Source organism: Leucopleurus acutus (assembly GCF_964270905.1).
Source record: "Leucopleurus acutus genome assembly, chromosome: 11".
Lineage (NCBI taxonomy): Eukaryota > Metazoa > Chordata > Mammalia > Artiodactyla > Delphinidae > Leucopleurus > Leucopleurus acutus.
This window is the reverse complement of record NC_139152.1, coordinates 24880342-24894815: the sequence shown is the minus strand read 5'-3', so window position 1 is coordinate 24894815 and position 14474 is coordinate 24880342. Positions and strand designations below refer to the sequence as shown.

Here is a 14474-nt window from a genome sequence, read left to right as displayed (position 1 = left end):
GCAGAAGAAATAGATTTGGGGTAAATTATAAAATCCACTTGGGATATATTGAATTTGAGGTGTTTCTGGGGCATTCATATAGCAAAAAGTATTAACTTACCTTAATTTTGTTGCTTACTTGCTAAAACTTTTATGCAAACTGCAGAGAACTAAAAAAAGAAAAAAACAAACAAAAACCAGTATGAAAACACCTTTTGATCATTTGCACAAAATACAGGTTGTTTAGCAACAGTTGTTAATTCCCAATCTAACATCTATCTCCCAGTTCTCTTTTGTGGGCAATGTTACCAAACCAGGTTCATTTTACCTAGCGCACAGCAAGCCCAAATGCTGAGATGCTGAGGTTTGCAGCAAAGGCAGGGTTTTTCCACACGGCAGCCAAGCGAGGGGGCTGGAGGGCAAATCTCAAATTTGCCTTCCTGAAGGCAAGGTGCTCTCTGGGTATTTATGGAATAAAGAAGCAGGGCGGTCTCAGTGGGGGAGCATGGAGAAGGGTGATGGGAAAAGGTGAGGTAATGGTCATTCTGTGCAGGCCTAACTTAGCTATGGGCCACTGCACCTTCAAAAGGTCACCAAGTGGACACTCCACATGCCCAGTTGTAGGGTTGGTGGTCCCATCCAGCCTTAACCAGCTCAGCTTGAGCTAGACACAGATGACCCCAAGTTCCTTGAAAATAACTCGGGCAAACATCTTATTGTTTAGGCTATGTCCTGCTTGGAGGACAAGCAAGTCTTAAAATGACCTTGATTAGTGAAGGCAGGTGAAACGGATTTGACTAATCATTACCCACAGTTTCATAATACATAATGGACATATTTTTTTTCCTTGGAAGCAAATTGTTTTCTAGATATAACTACACCAATAACATAGGATTAAGTACTCGCCCCTCTTTCTAGTTAAGCAAGGTTTCAATCTTCAGGAGGAAATTTAGTCTTGACTTAGTATTATAGGAGATGGTGAGCTGTTTTTTAAATAAGCAGGATCAAATTAGTCAGTTTTGTTTCATTGGGCCATCCAACTCTTATGGGATAGTTGTTACCCTGAAAGTAGACTACTCTAGAGACCAGGCATCCAGTGTAACTAAGTGAACAACAACCAGCTTCCAGCCACACAAGACCTCAAACAATCAGACCTACAAAGGAAGGGCTGATGGTGCATTTGTGGCTAAGATAAAGAAGCACTTTAGATATGTATTAACTCATTTAGTCCTTATAACAATCTTTGAGACATTATAGTACAATTTTATAGATGAAGAGGACAAAATAATGAAATAATGTGCTCAAGGTCACATGCTAGTAAGTTATTGAACTGGAATTTTAACCCAGGAAATCCTAGCTACAGTGTCTATGATCTTAGACATCACATTATGCTTCTTCATAAATATGTGAAGGAGACAGAAACTTTATATCAGTTTAGAGTTGGTTTAAAGTTTTTGGACTAATCCTGAAATGAAAGTCTGGAAATGAAATTGCATCAGTGGAAACTCTTTATCTGCCCTTATTTTCTAGGACAGTTTAAATTTAGTAAAATTTCATATTTCGATAAACGTTAATTCAATAAACAAAATGATGACTGCTCCTTCGAAAGGCAGTTTAGTCTTATGGTCAAGATTTCCCTGCCTCTCCCAGCTATCTGACATTGGGTAAATCACTTAACTGCCACTTGACTCAATTTCCTTATCTATTAAATGGGTAAATAATGTTATCATCGTACACAGTTGTAAAAGATTAAACGAGATGAGGAAAGTAAAGCATATAAATATTGCTTACTGGGGAAGAAAAAGCAGTGCTTATCATTTAAGAATTAGTCATTATTACGCTTTTGTTAGAATTTTTGGTCAATAAATCATAAAATTAAAAATCTCAATGTTTGGAAAATCTGGTAACACATGGGCTTGCTCTTAGAGCCCTTTTTTTCCAAAGTCCCCTCTGTTACCTCTTTTTTTTTTTTTCTCCCTCTGTTACCTCTTATAATATGAAGTGTTAGGGAAAAAAGGTGAATGAAGTATTAATTTTCTTTCTCAACAAATATTCGAGTGCATAGAAAAGTATTGGTGATATAAGAATGAGGAAGACACATGTGATTTCTTACAGAGCTTACCATCTAGAAGACAAGAAAAACATTTAACAAATAATTTAAAAGCGTTACCTGTGCCTGGAAAGGAAAGTTTAAACGTTCTTGACAGAAGAAAATAAAGGGGCACAAAACGTGGTGCAGAGTTTGGAAGAGTAATACGGATAGGGCTGCAAATGTTAATTCCTGCGCCCAAGTATCTCATTCCTAACGAAGTACTATTAGAGGAGTTGAGTTTCTTTCTGTGGTCTCTAAGTATCCGTTGGTAGGTAACAAAGCTCTCCTTGGAGAAGTTAATTCCTTGCTAGCCACGTGGTCACAAGTGAAATAAGTTTAAACCTCCATTCTTCTTAGCCGAGCCCCCTTAACTTGGCTCACACCTCTTTATTCACAAAGCACTTCGTCAGCGAAAGGAATATCGCGAGAACTCTACACCGTTTCCCCGCCCCCGCTGACGTTTTCCACGGTGGTAGTCCCTTTTGTTCTCGCGATATTTCCGGGTAAACGGGAGCCCGGGCGACCGGGCTTCTGTGAAACATGGCGGTCGGCTGGGACCGTAGCACAAGGTAAAATACTGAAACCTCGCCGGGTGCTGTTTTCTCGTTTGTTCCAGGGCTGTTCAGGGCATGAATGTGGTTAAAGGGGTGAGAGCCCGTCATAGCGTTAGCTCCCTGTCTTAGTTCCTCTCTTCCGGAGAGCGGGCCGGACCGGGGAGCCGGTCTACTTACCTTCCCCGGGGTCGTTACTGGCAGGACCCTGGGCAGCGCTGCGCCTGGAAGCTCCCCTTTTCCTGGTCCAATGTCTCTCCGCTGTCTTCCAACTTGAAGGAGTTCAGCTGCGTCCCCATAGCTGCTGACCCTGGCCCATTGCTTCTCACAGTGCCCAGTGCCCCGGTGGCTCCTCCCGTCCGCAGGGGCGGAGGGTCCCGCGTTGTGAAGACCAGCCTGATAGTGTCCCGATCGTCCCGGGTGTCTGGCTCCCATCCCCATTTCAGATACCAAATTCTTCGCAGCAAGTTGTGCTCTCTAAGAAAGAACGAGGTCTTGGCCTCGCCTCGGGAGGTTCGCACGCCGCTTAGGAAATTGAGAAAGGGGCAGGGCAGGGTGAGATGCTGTCGGAGAGACAGGTCCGAGTGTCACTACTTTTCTGAAACCCTTGAAGAGTTAAGAAGCCCTTGTTAGATAACATGTCAGCTCGTGGTAGAGAATAGCTTTGGGTATTGGTAGTATATAGAATTAATAGGTCATTGTTTGAGAAAACACGTTCCAGTAACTTTTATATTTAGGATTTAGTGCCCTCGAGACAACACAAAGTTACAAAATACCGGTTAAAATGATGCAAGACTGGCTTTCAGAATCAGTTAAAGATGAAGATACAGAAGCAGATAAAGATACAGTTAAAAACGGGATTTATTTATTTGTTTGCAGTTGTACTTAGGTATTTCATTGAACTCTAGTGTACAGCCATTATAAAGAAATGAATTAGGCTTGTTCGCTGAAGAATTCAGGACTTATGTTTGTTTACTTAATTTGTTTATTGATATTTCCAAATTGATGCAATTATTCCAGTTCTCTTAGAGGAAAAACATGAAAAAAAAATTTCATGGTTTTCTTCGGGGGGAGAACGTGGGGCGGAATTTCTTTCTTTTTGATGATGAACTTCAGTCACAACTGACTGCTGTAATTGTTTGAGGGTACAAATCGTAAAAGTATATCAAGCTTGAAAGTCTCAGGAAATCAGTACTAGTTTGGAACAACAGCATCAAAAAAGAATTAGAAAAAATAATAAATTTCTTTGAGGATTAGTCATTTAATTGGAAGAAATAGTGAAACATTTTTAATAGAAGTTACTCTTTAGGCAGTCTGTGCATGCTCCAAATCCTATTCAACAGTTTTTCTATATTTATTCTGATTCTGCCTCTTAATGTCATGATGGGTAAATTAACCTCTTTCTGTCTTAGTTTCCTTATCTGCAAAATGGGAATAATAATAATACAACTCAGAAAGTGAGTGGTGATGATCAAGTGAGCTAAAACATACAAAGCACCTAGAACAATGCCTGACATACAGTTAACTTTCATTAAATGTTAGCTCTTGTTATTTTTAAATTTTTGTTTTCTAACTTCTATACCTACTCACAAAATGTTGCCTTTGTTCTTAGTCAAAATATAGACTGAAGAAGATGCTTTTATAAGTAATTTCTTGGATTCCAAAATTGATTAAACTCTTCAGTCTATGTGGTTAAAATGTCCTTAAACTCCATCTTCCAATTGCTTGCTTTCTTAAGCCATTATCCTCTCTTAATTACTAAGGTACAGATTCCTCTTTCTACTACTCCATGCAGTCTTACTTAAGTCTAGGTCAGTTCTAGGTCATTTCTGCCCTAGGTGCCTTGTTAACCCATTCTCCTTGCTTTTGGGGACCTTCATTCTGTTGTCAATATATTTCATGTGGGCTTCCCTGGTGGCCCAGTGGTTGAGAGTCCACCTGCCGATGCAGGGGACACGGGTTCGTGCCCCGGTCCAGGAAGATCCCACATGCCCCGGAGCAGCTGGGCCCGTGAGCCATGGCCGCTGAGCCTCTGCGTCCGGAGGCTGTGCTCCGCAACGGGAGAGGCCACAACAGTGAGAGGCCCGCGTACAGCTAAAAAAAAAAAAAAAAAAAAAAATATATATATATATATATATATATATATATATATATATATAAAATTTCATGTGTCTCTGACCTTTTCCTCACACTTTCCTTACTTGTTTAATTCAATTAATTTAATTCAATTTTGTATGCTTTTATTGAGTAGTTACTGTAGTCAAACCATTCTTTGAGGAGGAGGATGTTTGTCTTTGCTTCATCTTGCTACTAGGTACTTACAAATTTTTGTGTTGCCATCACTCTATAGTCTCTTCTTTTAACTTTCATTCTATCAATTTGTATAATCCTCAGTCTATTCATGTTATTATCACCTAACTTCACTTTCCCACCTTCCTAAAGACTTTAACATAAACCTCAAATATCCTACAAGTCTTTGCATTTCTTTTGAGAATTAGAAACAGATATTTATCAAATGACTCATTTTTATCTTGATTAAAAACTGTGAGGTAACCATTATGTCTCCCTCCCTCCTTTTAAAACAAAATTATAAAAGAGAATTCTGAGAAGTTGAGGATCTTTTCAAATTCATCACATAGCTGGTAAGTGCTTAGAAGTCCCCCAAGTGTTTTTGATCACAAAAAACTCACATTTATACCATCTTACTTGGCTTCCAAGTAAACCTTTTTTTTTTTTTTAAAAATCACTTGGAAGTTTATTAGATTTGTTTGAATTATGTTAGTGTAAATAATTTTAAAAACAAAATTTAACTCTGTTGTAAAAAGTTTTAAAGTAAAAAGAATGAGTACTTTTTTGATATCTAGTGTTTGTAAAGTGAAACTAAGTTATCTTTCATAAAATTTATTGTATTCTAATGCAATATTGTCAAGTAGTTTAAAATTACATATAAGTCATAGTTTTGCTTTTCGTTTCTGAAGTTCAGTGATAGCCTGGATAATATTTGTTCCATCTCCTTTCTCATTGTTATTAATGGCTTGTGTTAGTTTCATAGGACTGCCATAACAAATTACCAACTGGATGGCTTTAAAAACTATAAATTTGTTTTCTTACAGTTTGGGAGACTACCAGACTGAAATCAAGGTGTCAGCAGGGCCATACTCCCTCTGACAGCTCTAGGAAAGAAACCTTCCTTGTCTCTTCTAGCATCTGGGCAATCCTTGGCTCCTTGGCTTGTAGATACATCACTCTAATCTCTGCCTGTCTTCACATGACATTCTTCCCTGTGTGTCTGTGTATTCTCACATGGCCTTGTTAAAAGGGCACCAGTCATTGGATTTTGGACCACCTTAATGTAGTATAGTCTCTTAACATCTTTAAAAACCCAAATATTTCCAAATAAGACCCATTCACAGATACCAGGGGTGAGGACCTAGAAGTATCCTTTTGGGAGACATAGTTCAACTCACAACAATGGCCATGTGTATTAACCAATTAAATATTTCTCATATTGTTAAATATACATTAAAAATAGAAGTTAGCTCATAAAGTGTGGGTAGCAGAAGATAAATTATGTCTCCATTTTTGTTTGAAGAAGTAATTAAACTTAATTCAGCAGACCATAAAAGTGTCATGAATTCTATATTTTAATTTTGGCAAAGCATCTGATAGTTTCATTATATTCACGTGGACACAGATGATGAAATACTAGCTGTTTGACATTTCTTAGATTGAGTGTTGATAATGTGTCTCTGTGTTCCAGCATGAAAGGTGGTTTCTTATTTCTTATGCAGTTTTTCAAAGCATTGTCTTAGTCTCAGTTGTTATCAGTGATTTCCTGGAATTTGCTTGTTTTATTTTTTAGTATACACAACAGTTCAGGAGAGAGATTGAAGATATGATACTGGACTGGAGATTGTCAAAGTATGAAGAGCATCACCAACCAATGGGCAAAGGAATCTAGCATAATGGCTCCTAAATTTTGTTAACCAGTACAAAAAAATGTATAGAAAAAATCAGGGAAAGGGGCTGGACTTAAGGACTGATATAGAATTGCAGTTTTTTTTTTTTTTTTGCGGTACATGGGCCTCTCACTGTTGTGGCCTCTCCCGTTGGTGAGCACAGGCTGCGAACGCACAGGCTCAGCGGCCGTGGCTCACGGGCCTAGCCGCTCCGCGGCATGTGGGATCTTTCCGGACTGGGGCACGAACCTGTGTCCCCTGCATCGGCAGGCGGACTCTCAACCACTGCGCCACCAGGGAAGCCCTAGAATTGCAGTTTTTAATTTTATTAAAGAAAGATATCCAAAAACAAACAAACAAAAAACTTTCTATCTAATTTTATCATTTCATAAAAGAAAGGACATTTGACACATTAAAAAAAAGGAAGGAAATAATCTCAGAATAAAAGACAGATTTTTAAACTGAATAAATTTAACTTAAAAAAAGAATCCTATATTGTCCTTGTTTTTTTTCACTTAGGTACAGACTAGAAACTTTTGTAACAGAATGGCAGTTCTGTGGTTCTGGAAACCACTGATCTAGGGTCTTTCTAAATGCATTTTTGAAAATGTCTGACTGAACTGGATGGAGAGGCAAATAGAGTGGGAATGGGAGCAGTGGAACTGAATGACTGGGAGGAATCCAAGGGATTGAGAACACAGGGAAAATGAAGAGTAGATTCTTCCCTCGTGAGGAAATTAAAGAGCTGGAAGAATAATTGTTTCTGCTCAGAGAGGAAAATTGGTGATTTGGATATTAGAGGTGGAACAGTTTTAAAAGTTAAGAGGAGCCAAAGCATGGCCTTGTTCGTGTGTGGCTTTGTATAGAATTAAGGTGGAAGTCACTGGAGAATATCTGTTAGGCTTACATGGTAAAAGGATTATCATTTTGAATGAGTGCCCGAGACTGAGTGTCATAGGGTGGTGATGGAATGGGGAAGAAGTGCAGTGAATGATCCAGGTGCTGAAGTCATTAAGGAAGTTCTAAATATATCCAGGTGTTAATGGAAGATGAATCAAGTGCTGAAGTGAGTTAGTGTACACTGTGGGTTGGAGTATGGACTCTGGAGCCAAGCTGCTTGGCAGTGAATCCAGTTTCTACCACCTGCTGTGTGGGCCTTGAAAATACTTGACTGGGGACTTCCCTGGTGGCGCAGTGGATAAGACTCCGCACTCCCAATGCAGGGGGCCCGGGTTCAATCCCTGATCAGGGAACTAGATCCCACATGGATGCAGCAACTAAGAGTTTGCATGCCAAGGAGCCCGTGTGCTGCAACTAAGGAGTACAGGAGCCGCAACTAAGGAGCTGGTGAGCCGCAACTAAGGAGCCTGCCTGCCACAACTAAGACCCGGTGCAACCAAATAAATATTTAAAAAAAAAGAAAATACTTAACTGTCTGTGCCTCAGTTTCCTTATCTATAAGTGAATAAAAATAGTATTTACTTTGTAGAGTCCTTTAGAGGATTAAATGAATTTAATATATAAAGTGCTTCAAATAATACCTAGCACATAATATGAAAGTTAGCTATAATTCTAATGTAGTATGTGTGTTTATTATTATTATTAGAAGATAGACTTGAAAAGGGAACAGATGGTTGAGATATCATGTTAAAACATGCTACTTCTTTACCTGTGAGTCTCAGAAATGAAGTATGATTCAAAGATAATTACCACCAGGAGAACGTTATGTTTCATAAAGAGCAGGTAGAAGGATTGCTTTTAGAAAAACTGGAAGTTATTGGATGACTTTTTCATATCAGAACAGTGGCTCTATGGAGTAGATTGGCAAGTATTCGAGGTGGAACGAATTTTTGGTTGTAGGTTAATGCTGAGCTAACAGGAATGGGACTGGAGCAGCAGCAGAGTGGCAAGGTGCTCCATTGTAGAATAGAGCTGTCTTAGCAGAAGGTGAGACACAGCCTGCTGTTGTCCACCTTTCTATCCGGGGATGGGGGAGAGGCAGTGAGAGTGCCCTATGCATGCCCTCAGGGTCAGGCCGTGGAATCGTGAAAACTAGGAATGGAGGAAGCCAGAGGCTGGGAGAGAGCCAAGTGAGTACACTAGTTAGATGATTAAGGGAGGAGTGCCGGATAGGTTATATGAAGTGTTAGAGGGTTGGTAAAACTAGCTGCTTTCCATATCTTTATACTTACATGTAATTTACAATAAAGCATTTATAAAGCTCATTACAATATAGAAAATTTAGAAAGTAAAATTCACAGTTTTATTCATTTGCTCAACAATGCTATACCTACTATGTGCCAACCACTGTTGTAGGTGCTAGGGATATACTGTAGTGAGCAAAACAAAAATTCTTCTTGTAGATCTTATATTTTTACATATTTACTTATCTAAGTATGACTGTTTTGATTGGAAAGCTGTGCTACCGTGAGTTTTTCTGGGGAAATTTCCCACCTTCCTTCTTTCCTTCCTTCCATAAATATTTATCAAGTAACCTGCTGTGCATTGGAGATACAAAGATTAAGTTAGACATGGTTCCTGCCCTAAAATTACAATGGAGAAAACAAAATTAAACAAGCAAGTATAAATAGTGTGATAAAGGCACAGTGTTCTAGGAGGCCATGCTATAACTCATATGTTTGAGGTCATAGAAGTTTTTTTTTTTTCCCCTGAGAGAGATATTTAGACGGAGACTTGAAGAGTAAATAGGAGTTAGCCAAATGTAGAGGTGGGGGAGTGGGGGAAGGATATTTATAGTAGAGAGAATAGCATGTTTAAGGAATAGAAAGTGATTTAGTATGGTTGGAACTAAGACTGAGGGATTGGGTTTTGAAGAGAGGTAAGCAGGGCCTGTGTTTTGAGTGCTTTGTAAACCATGTTAGGATAGGGTCCAAACTCTTTAAATGTAATGGGGACCTATAAAAATATTTTAAAATAAAATTTATATGATCAGTTTTATATATTAAAAATATTATTGATTGTAGTGTGGAGAGTGAATTGAAAGATTGAAGCAATGCAGAGATGGATTATGGCAGCTGAGACTAGGCTCCTAGTAAGGAACTTCTCAATGGGCCTGGAAAAGAAATGACAGATTTGAGAGAAATTTAGGAAGAGTTTAAGTCTAAGGATGCAACTTATGTTTCTAGCTTGTGCATTTGGGTGCATGTGTCATCATTAACGAATATAGGGACACAAGAGGAGAAACAGGTTTGGTAGGGTGAAGTATTTATTTTTAGACTTGTTTTGTCTGAATTGTCTCTGGAATGCCTTAATGAAAATGTAATAGAAGGCAAAAAGATACACATGTCTGCAGAAAGATTTGGACTGGGAATAAAGATTTGAGAGGAATCAACATGTAGATAGAAATGGAAGGGATGGGAGATCACTTGGGGGAAGTGTGGAGGTTGGGAGGAGGGCCTAGTGCCCTCTGAGAGGAAGAAGAATCCGCAAAATAAGCCAAAGAATATCTTAGAGGTAAAGCAAAAATCAGGAGTATAGTATTACCTAAGCCAGGTTAAGAGACTGTTTCAAGGAGAAAAAGAAGTGATGAATAAGTGAGAAAATATATTTTCTCAGAAGCAAAATTGATTAAGGGCTAAAAATTGTCCGTTGGGTTTGGTACTAAGCAAGTTGTTAATAACCTTGCTGAGAGCAAATTTAGTTGAGAGGCGAGGAAGTAGTCTCAGTATATGAATACGGACAACTCATACCTTTAAGTTTTGCTGTAGGTATGCAGCTGGAGATCTCTACAGTAGTTGGAGTTGGACTTGAGCTTACGTGGAGAGTTTTGTCTTAAAGATAAGCAGCTTGAACATATTTATTATTTAGCCCCTGTAGGAAAGAATGAGTATAAATTGAAAGATGGAAGAAGGATCAGTCTTGGTGCCGTTACTGCTAAGCAGGTACAGAAAATAAATTTGATTACTGAGTTGAACAAACTTGAGGAACATGGCTTATGCTTAATAAACACTCAGAAGCTTAATTTACAGATGAGAAGAGCAGTTTTTTGTTTTTTTTGTTTTTTGTTTTTTGCAGTATGCGGGCTTCTCACTGTTGTGGCCTCTCCCGCCGCGGAGCACAGGCTCCGGACGCGCAGGCCCAGTGGCCATGGCCCACGGGCCCAGCCGCTTCGCGGCACGCGGGATCCTCCCGGACTGGGGCACGAACCCGCGTCCCCCGCATCAGCAGGCGGACTCCCAACCACTGTGCCACCAGGGAAGCCCGAGAAGAGCAGTTTTATAACTGTCATGAGGATCAAACACTGTCATCTCTTGTCTACATGTTCTTTTTTTCCCTTAGGAAAACCATATACATGAAATGCAAAATTATATTCTGAAGGCCACTTTTGAGCATGGAATCAGCAAGGGGAGTTAGTTGGGTATTTATAATGGCAAATGAAATCAACCCATTAATGCATTTAGCTTCACTTTAGGGCAGTGGCTCCTTCATGGACTGATTAGTAGTGCCTCTGGTTAGGTCCTGCTCTCTTTTGGACAGTGTTCATGATTACTGCCAGTTTTTACTTCCCTGAGTCTCCTTTTTTCTCCATGAATACTCTTCCTATGGTCTGTTCTTTCTGTATTAATCCTACTTAGATTTCAGACAAGTCTTTCTGCTTTCTTCTAGAGACATTCTTTTAGTGACTTTTTCAACCATTTAACTTATTCTGTTATGTGTTGATTTTATCAATACAACTTTGATTTCTGGTAATGCTTGTAGTATCACCTATAATATTATTTATATAAATCAGTCATATAAAAAAAATTATATAAAGGGCTTCCCTGGTGGCGCAGTGGTTGAGAGTTCGCCTGCCGATGCTGGGACACGGGTTCTTGCCCCGGTCCGGGAAGATCCCACATGCTGCAGAGCGGCTGGGCCTGTGAGCCATGGCTGCTGAGCCTGCGCGTCCGGAGCCTGTGCTCTGCAATGGGAGAGGCCACAACAGTGAGAGGCCCGCGTACCGCAAAAAAAAAAAAAATTATATAAATATTTGAGATTTCAGTTATTTTTATGGCTAGTATATTTTAGATGTAGTTGGCATATTGATCAAAAAGAGAATAGCAAGCAATTTTTAAATAATATTTTTATTATAAAAGCAGATAATTTGGAAAATCCAAAATTTTGTAAAGAAGACAAAATCCTCCCATGATCTACTTATAACATTTTGTGTATAGGCTTTCAGTTTGTTTCCCATATATCTTTTTCCCTGTCTCCCATAAAACTGGCATATGGCCTTCTGGTCTTTGCTTAATGTATTATGAGTATTTTCTTACATCATTAAATGTTTTCTTTTATAAGATTTTCAGTGTTTACATAGATTTAGAACTTTTAATTCACTGTAATTTGTATATTGAATACAAGGAGTTCGTTTCTATCTTCAATATTTAAAAATAGCCATACAAGAAATATCCTCATCAAATTTTTGTGCACAACACAGATATTTTCCTTCGGATACATTCCTAAAAAAGGAATTTACTTAGAATAAGAGCGGTGAATATTTATGTTCTTGTTAGCAGTGTATGAGCATATCTGCTTTACTTAATTGTCATCCATTAATGGGAATGTATTATTTTTATATGTTTTGTTAATTTCATAGGAGAAAAACTATTTATTTTAATTTGTATATTCAAATATTACAAATGTAATTGATTTTCACTTTTTTTGGCTATTTAATGTGTTTGTGTGTGTAAATTGCTTGTCATTAGTACTCTTTTGTCAGGGTGGAAGTGGAGAAAAAAGAGGTGTGGATAAGTGTTAAGCTTTTTTTCTCAAGGAGGAATAAGAATGTTACGTTGTTCCAAGGACATTTGTCAGTTATCTAAAAATAAAAGAAACCTTTTAATCTTTCTGGAGGATTCATTTATTCATTTTTTATTCCTTAGCATGACTATATGAAAGAAGAAGAAGGTTTTCCTGAAGATGAGGCGACTGAATCGGAAGAAAACCTTAAGTTTGGTGAAAGAGTTGGATGCCTTTCCGAAAGTTCCTGACAGCTATGTAGAGACTTCAGCCAGTGGGGGTACAGGTGAGTATCAGTTCAAATTAAAACTCCTTCAGTAAGTGCAACTTCTAAGTTATCAATCAAGAGCATACAGAAATGTAGCCATGACAAAGAACTCATCAATGAACTGTGCAGTAACTTTATAGTTGGTCTGTCCTCATGCCACACTATTTGCCTTAATTTTATTCTTATATATATTCTTTTTTGCATCCAACCCAGTGCAGTCTATGCATTTAGCAGTGTTTATTAAAACATTACTGAACAAATTAATCCAATTTTACTGCTTTGGTGCTCTTGAGTTATGTATACGTATATTAACAAGATTGTTATATGTAAATAGAATTGAAGTTGTTTAATGATGTTGAAACTGCCTCAGTCTGTTTTGGTTAAGAATAAGTCAATTTAGACATGATAATAAAAATTCTTAAATTTCACATTACTGAAGAGAGGCAGCATAGGGTAATAGTTAAGAGCTTAGACTTTGGAATCAGACTGTCTATATTTAAATTCCACCTCTGCCCCTTCCTAAATACTTGATCTTGAGGAAGTTAATCTGTCTATGCTTTAGTTTCTTCTTCCATGAAATGGGGATGATATCAGTATTTGCCAGGTAGAGTTGCAGTAGCAATTAAATAAATTAATATTTATAAAATGCTCAGAGCAGTGCCTGGTACAGATAGTAGTATTTGTTAAATAAATAAATAATGAAATATATCAGAAAAATATGCAACTATAATAGTATTAACTATTATTTCTTTCCCCATGAAGAGCTGATAAGACAATATACTTCCCATAAGATTGACATTTCATTTAGTAAAATGTATAATAAATTGCTTGCTATTTCTAATCTCTTGTGATTAACTTTTGTTAATGAAAATAGTACAAGTTCTTGATGCACAATCCATTTTAAGTGCAGTTTGTCATAGTATATGATAGTGCTTTCTCTTTTTGTTAGATCTTTTACTTTTATAAATGAAGTGAAATACTTAGGAGCTTTCAAAGTAGAAAGTTTTATTAGAGATTTGGAGATGTTATTTGAGTTTCTGACATAGATTGTTGTGGATTCTTAGGATCTAAGAAATTAAGCTAGTTTTTTTTTTTTTAATTGGACTATAGGCATGGATGCATTTTTAATTATGAGGGGACTACTTTCAAATTTGTGTTGTGAAACTTATGCTTACTTTCATCATTTATCTTATCTGTGACACTGCTATATATAACAAGGTAAAAGTTTTATGTATTTGTAGAATTTTGACAAATCTATTTAGTGAGAAATGTCCTTCGTATTGAAGAAATAAAATGCTTTCTCATTAGTGCAAATGTTTGTGTTCATGTTTGTGTTCATTAAATCTTCATTTTTGAGCTGTTTTAGAAAAAAATTTATAATGACTATTTTAAGAAAAACCTTTTATTGTATTCATTCACGTGGCAATCATATTAGGGTATTCTTTGCTAATTTTAATCTTACTTAAAATGGTTTCCTGCTGTTTACCTTTTAAAAATTGTTTTAATTCTTTCCTTTTTTGTTGGTTTCTCAGTTTCTCTAATAGCATTTACCACTATGGCTTTATTAACTATAATGGAATTTTCAGTATATCAAGATACATGGATGAAGTATGAATATGAAGTAGACAAGGATTTTTCTAGGTAACTTTTTTTTGAAATACCTTTAGATTTAAATTGCTCTGAAGGTAACATTAAAAAAAAAAGTCTAACCTTTTATACTTGGTTTATTTTAATTCTGAAGAAATAGTACTGAAAAAGCCTCATTAATTGTATGCATTAGGTAAAACATTTTAGAATAATTTGAATACTGGTTAAATTCTAAGAGAAAGGTTCTCTGATTGAATATGCATTTGTTTAAAAAGGTTAGGAGAATATGTTTTTCCTTA

The 14474-nt window shown here is 37.3% G+C and overlaps 1 protein-coding gene across 1 annotated transcript in view; it reads left to right on the top strand.

The window, feature by feature from the left end:
* Window positions 1-2579: 2579 nt before the first annotated feature.
* ERGIC2 (ERGIC and golgi 2) overlaps window positions 2580-14474 on the top strand; it is a 37750-nt gene continuing 25855 nt past the window's right edge. The window contains exons 1-3 of the mRNA XM_082849854.1: window positions 2580-2640; window positions 12464-12606; window positions 14121-14229. Of these exons, the coding sequence (XP_082705980.1) occupies window positions 12501-12606; window positions 14121-14229 (215 nt within the window). The 5' untranslated portion in view covers window positions 2580-2640; window positions 12464-12500. The remainder of the gene's footprint in view (window positions 2641-12463; window positions 12607-14120; window positions 14230-14474) is intronic.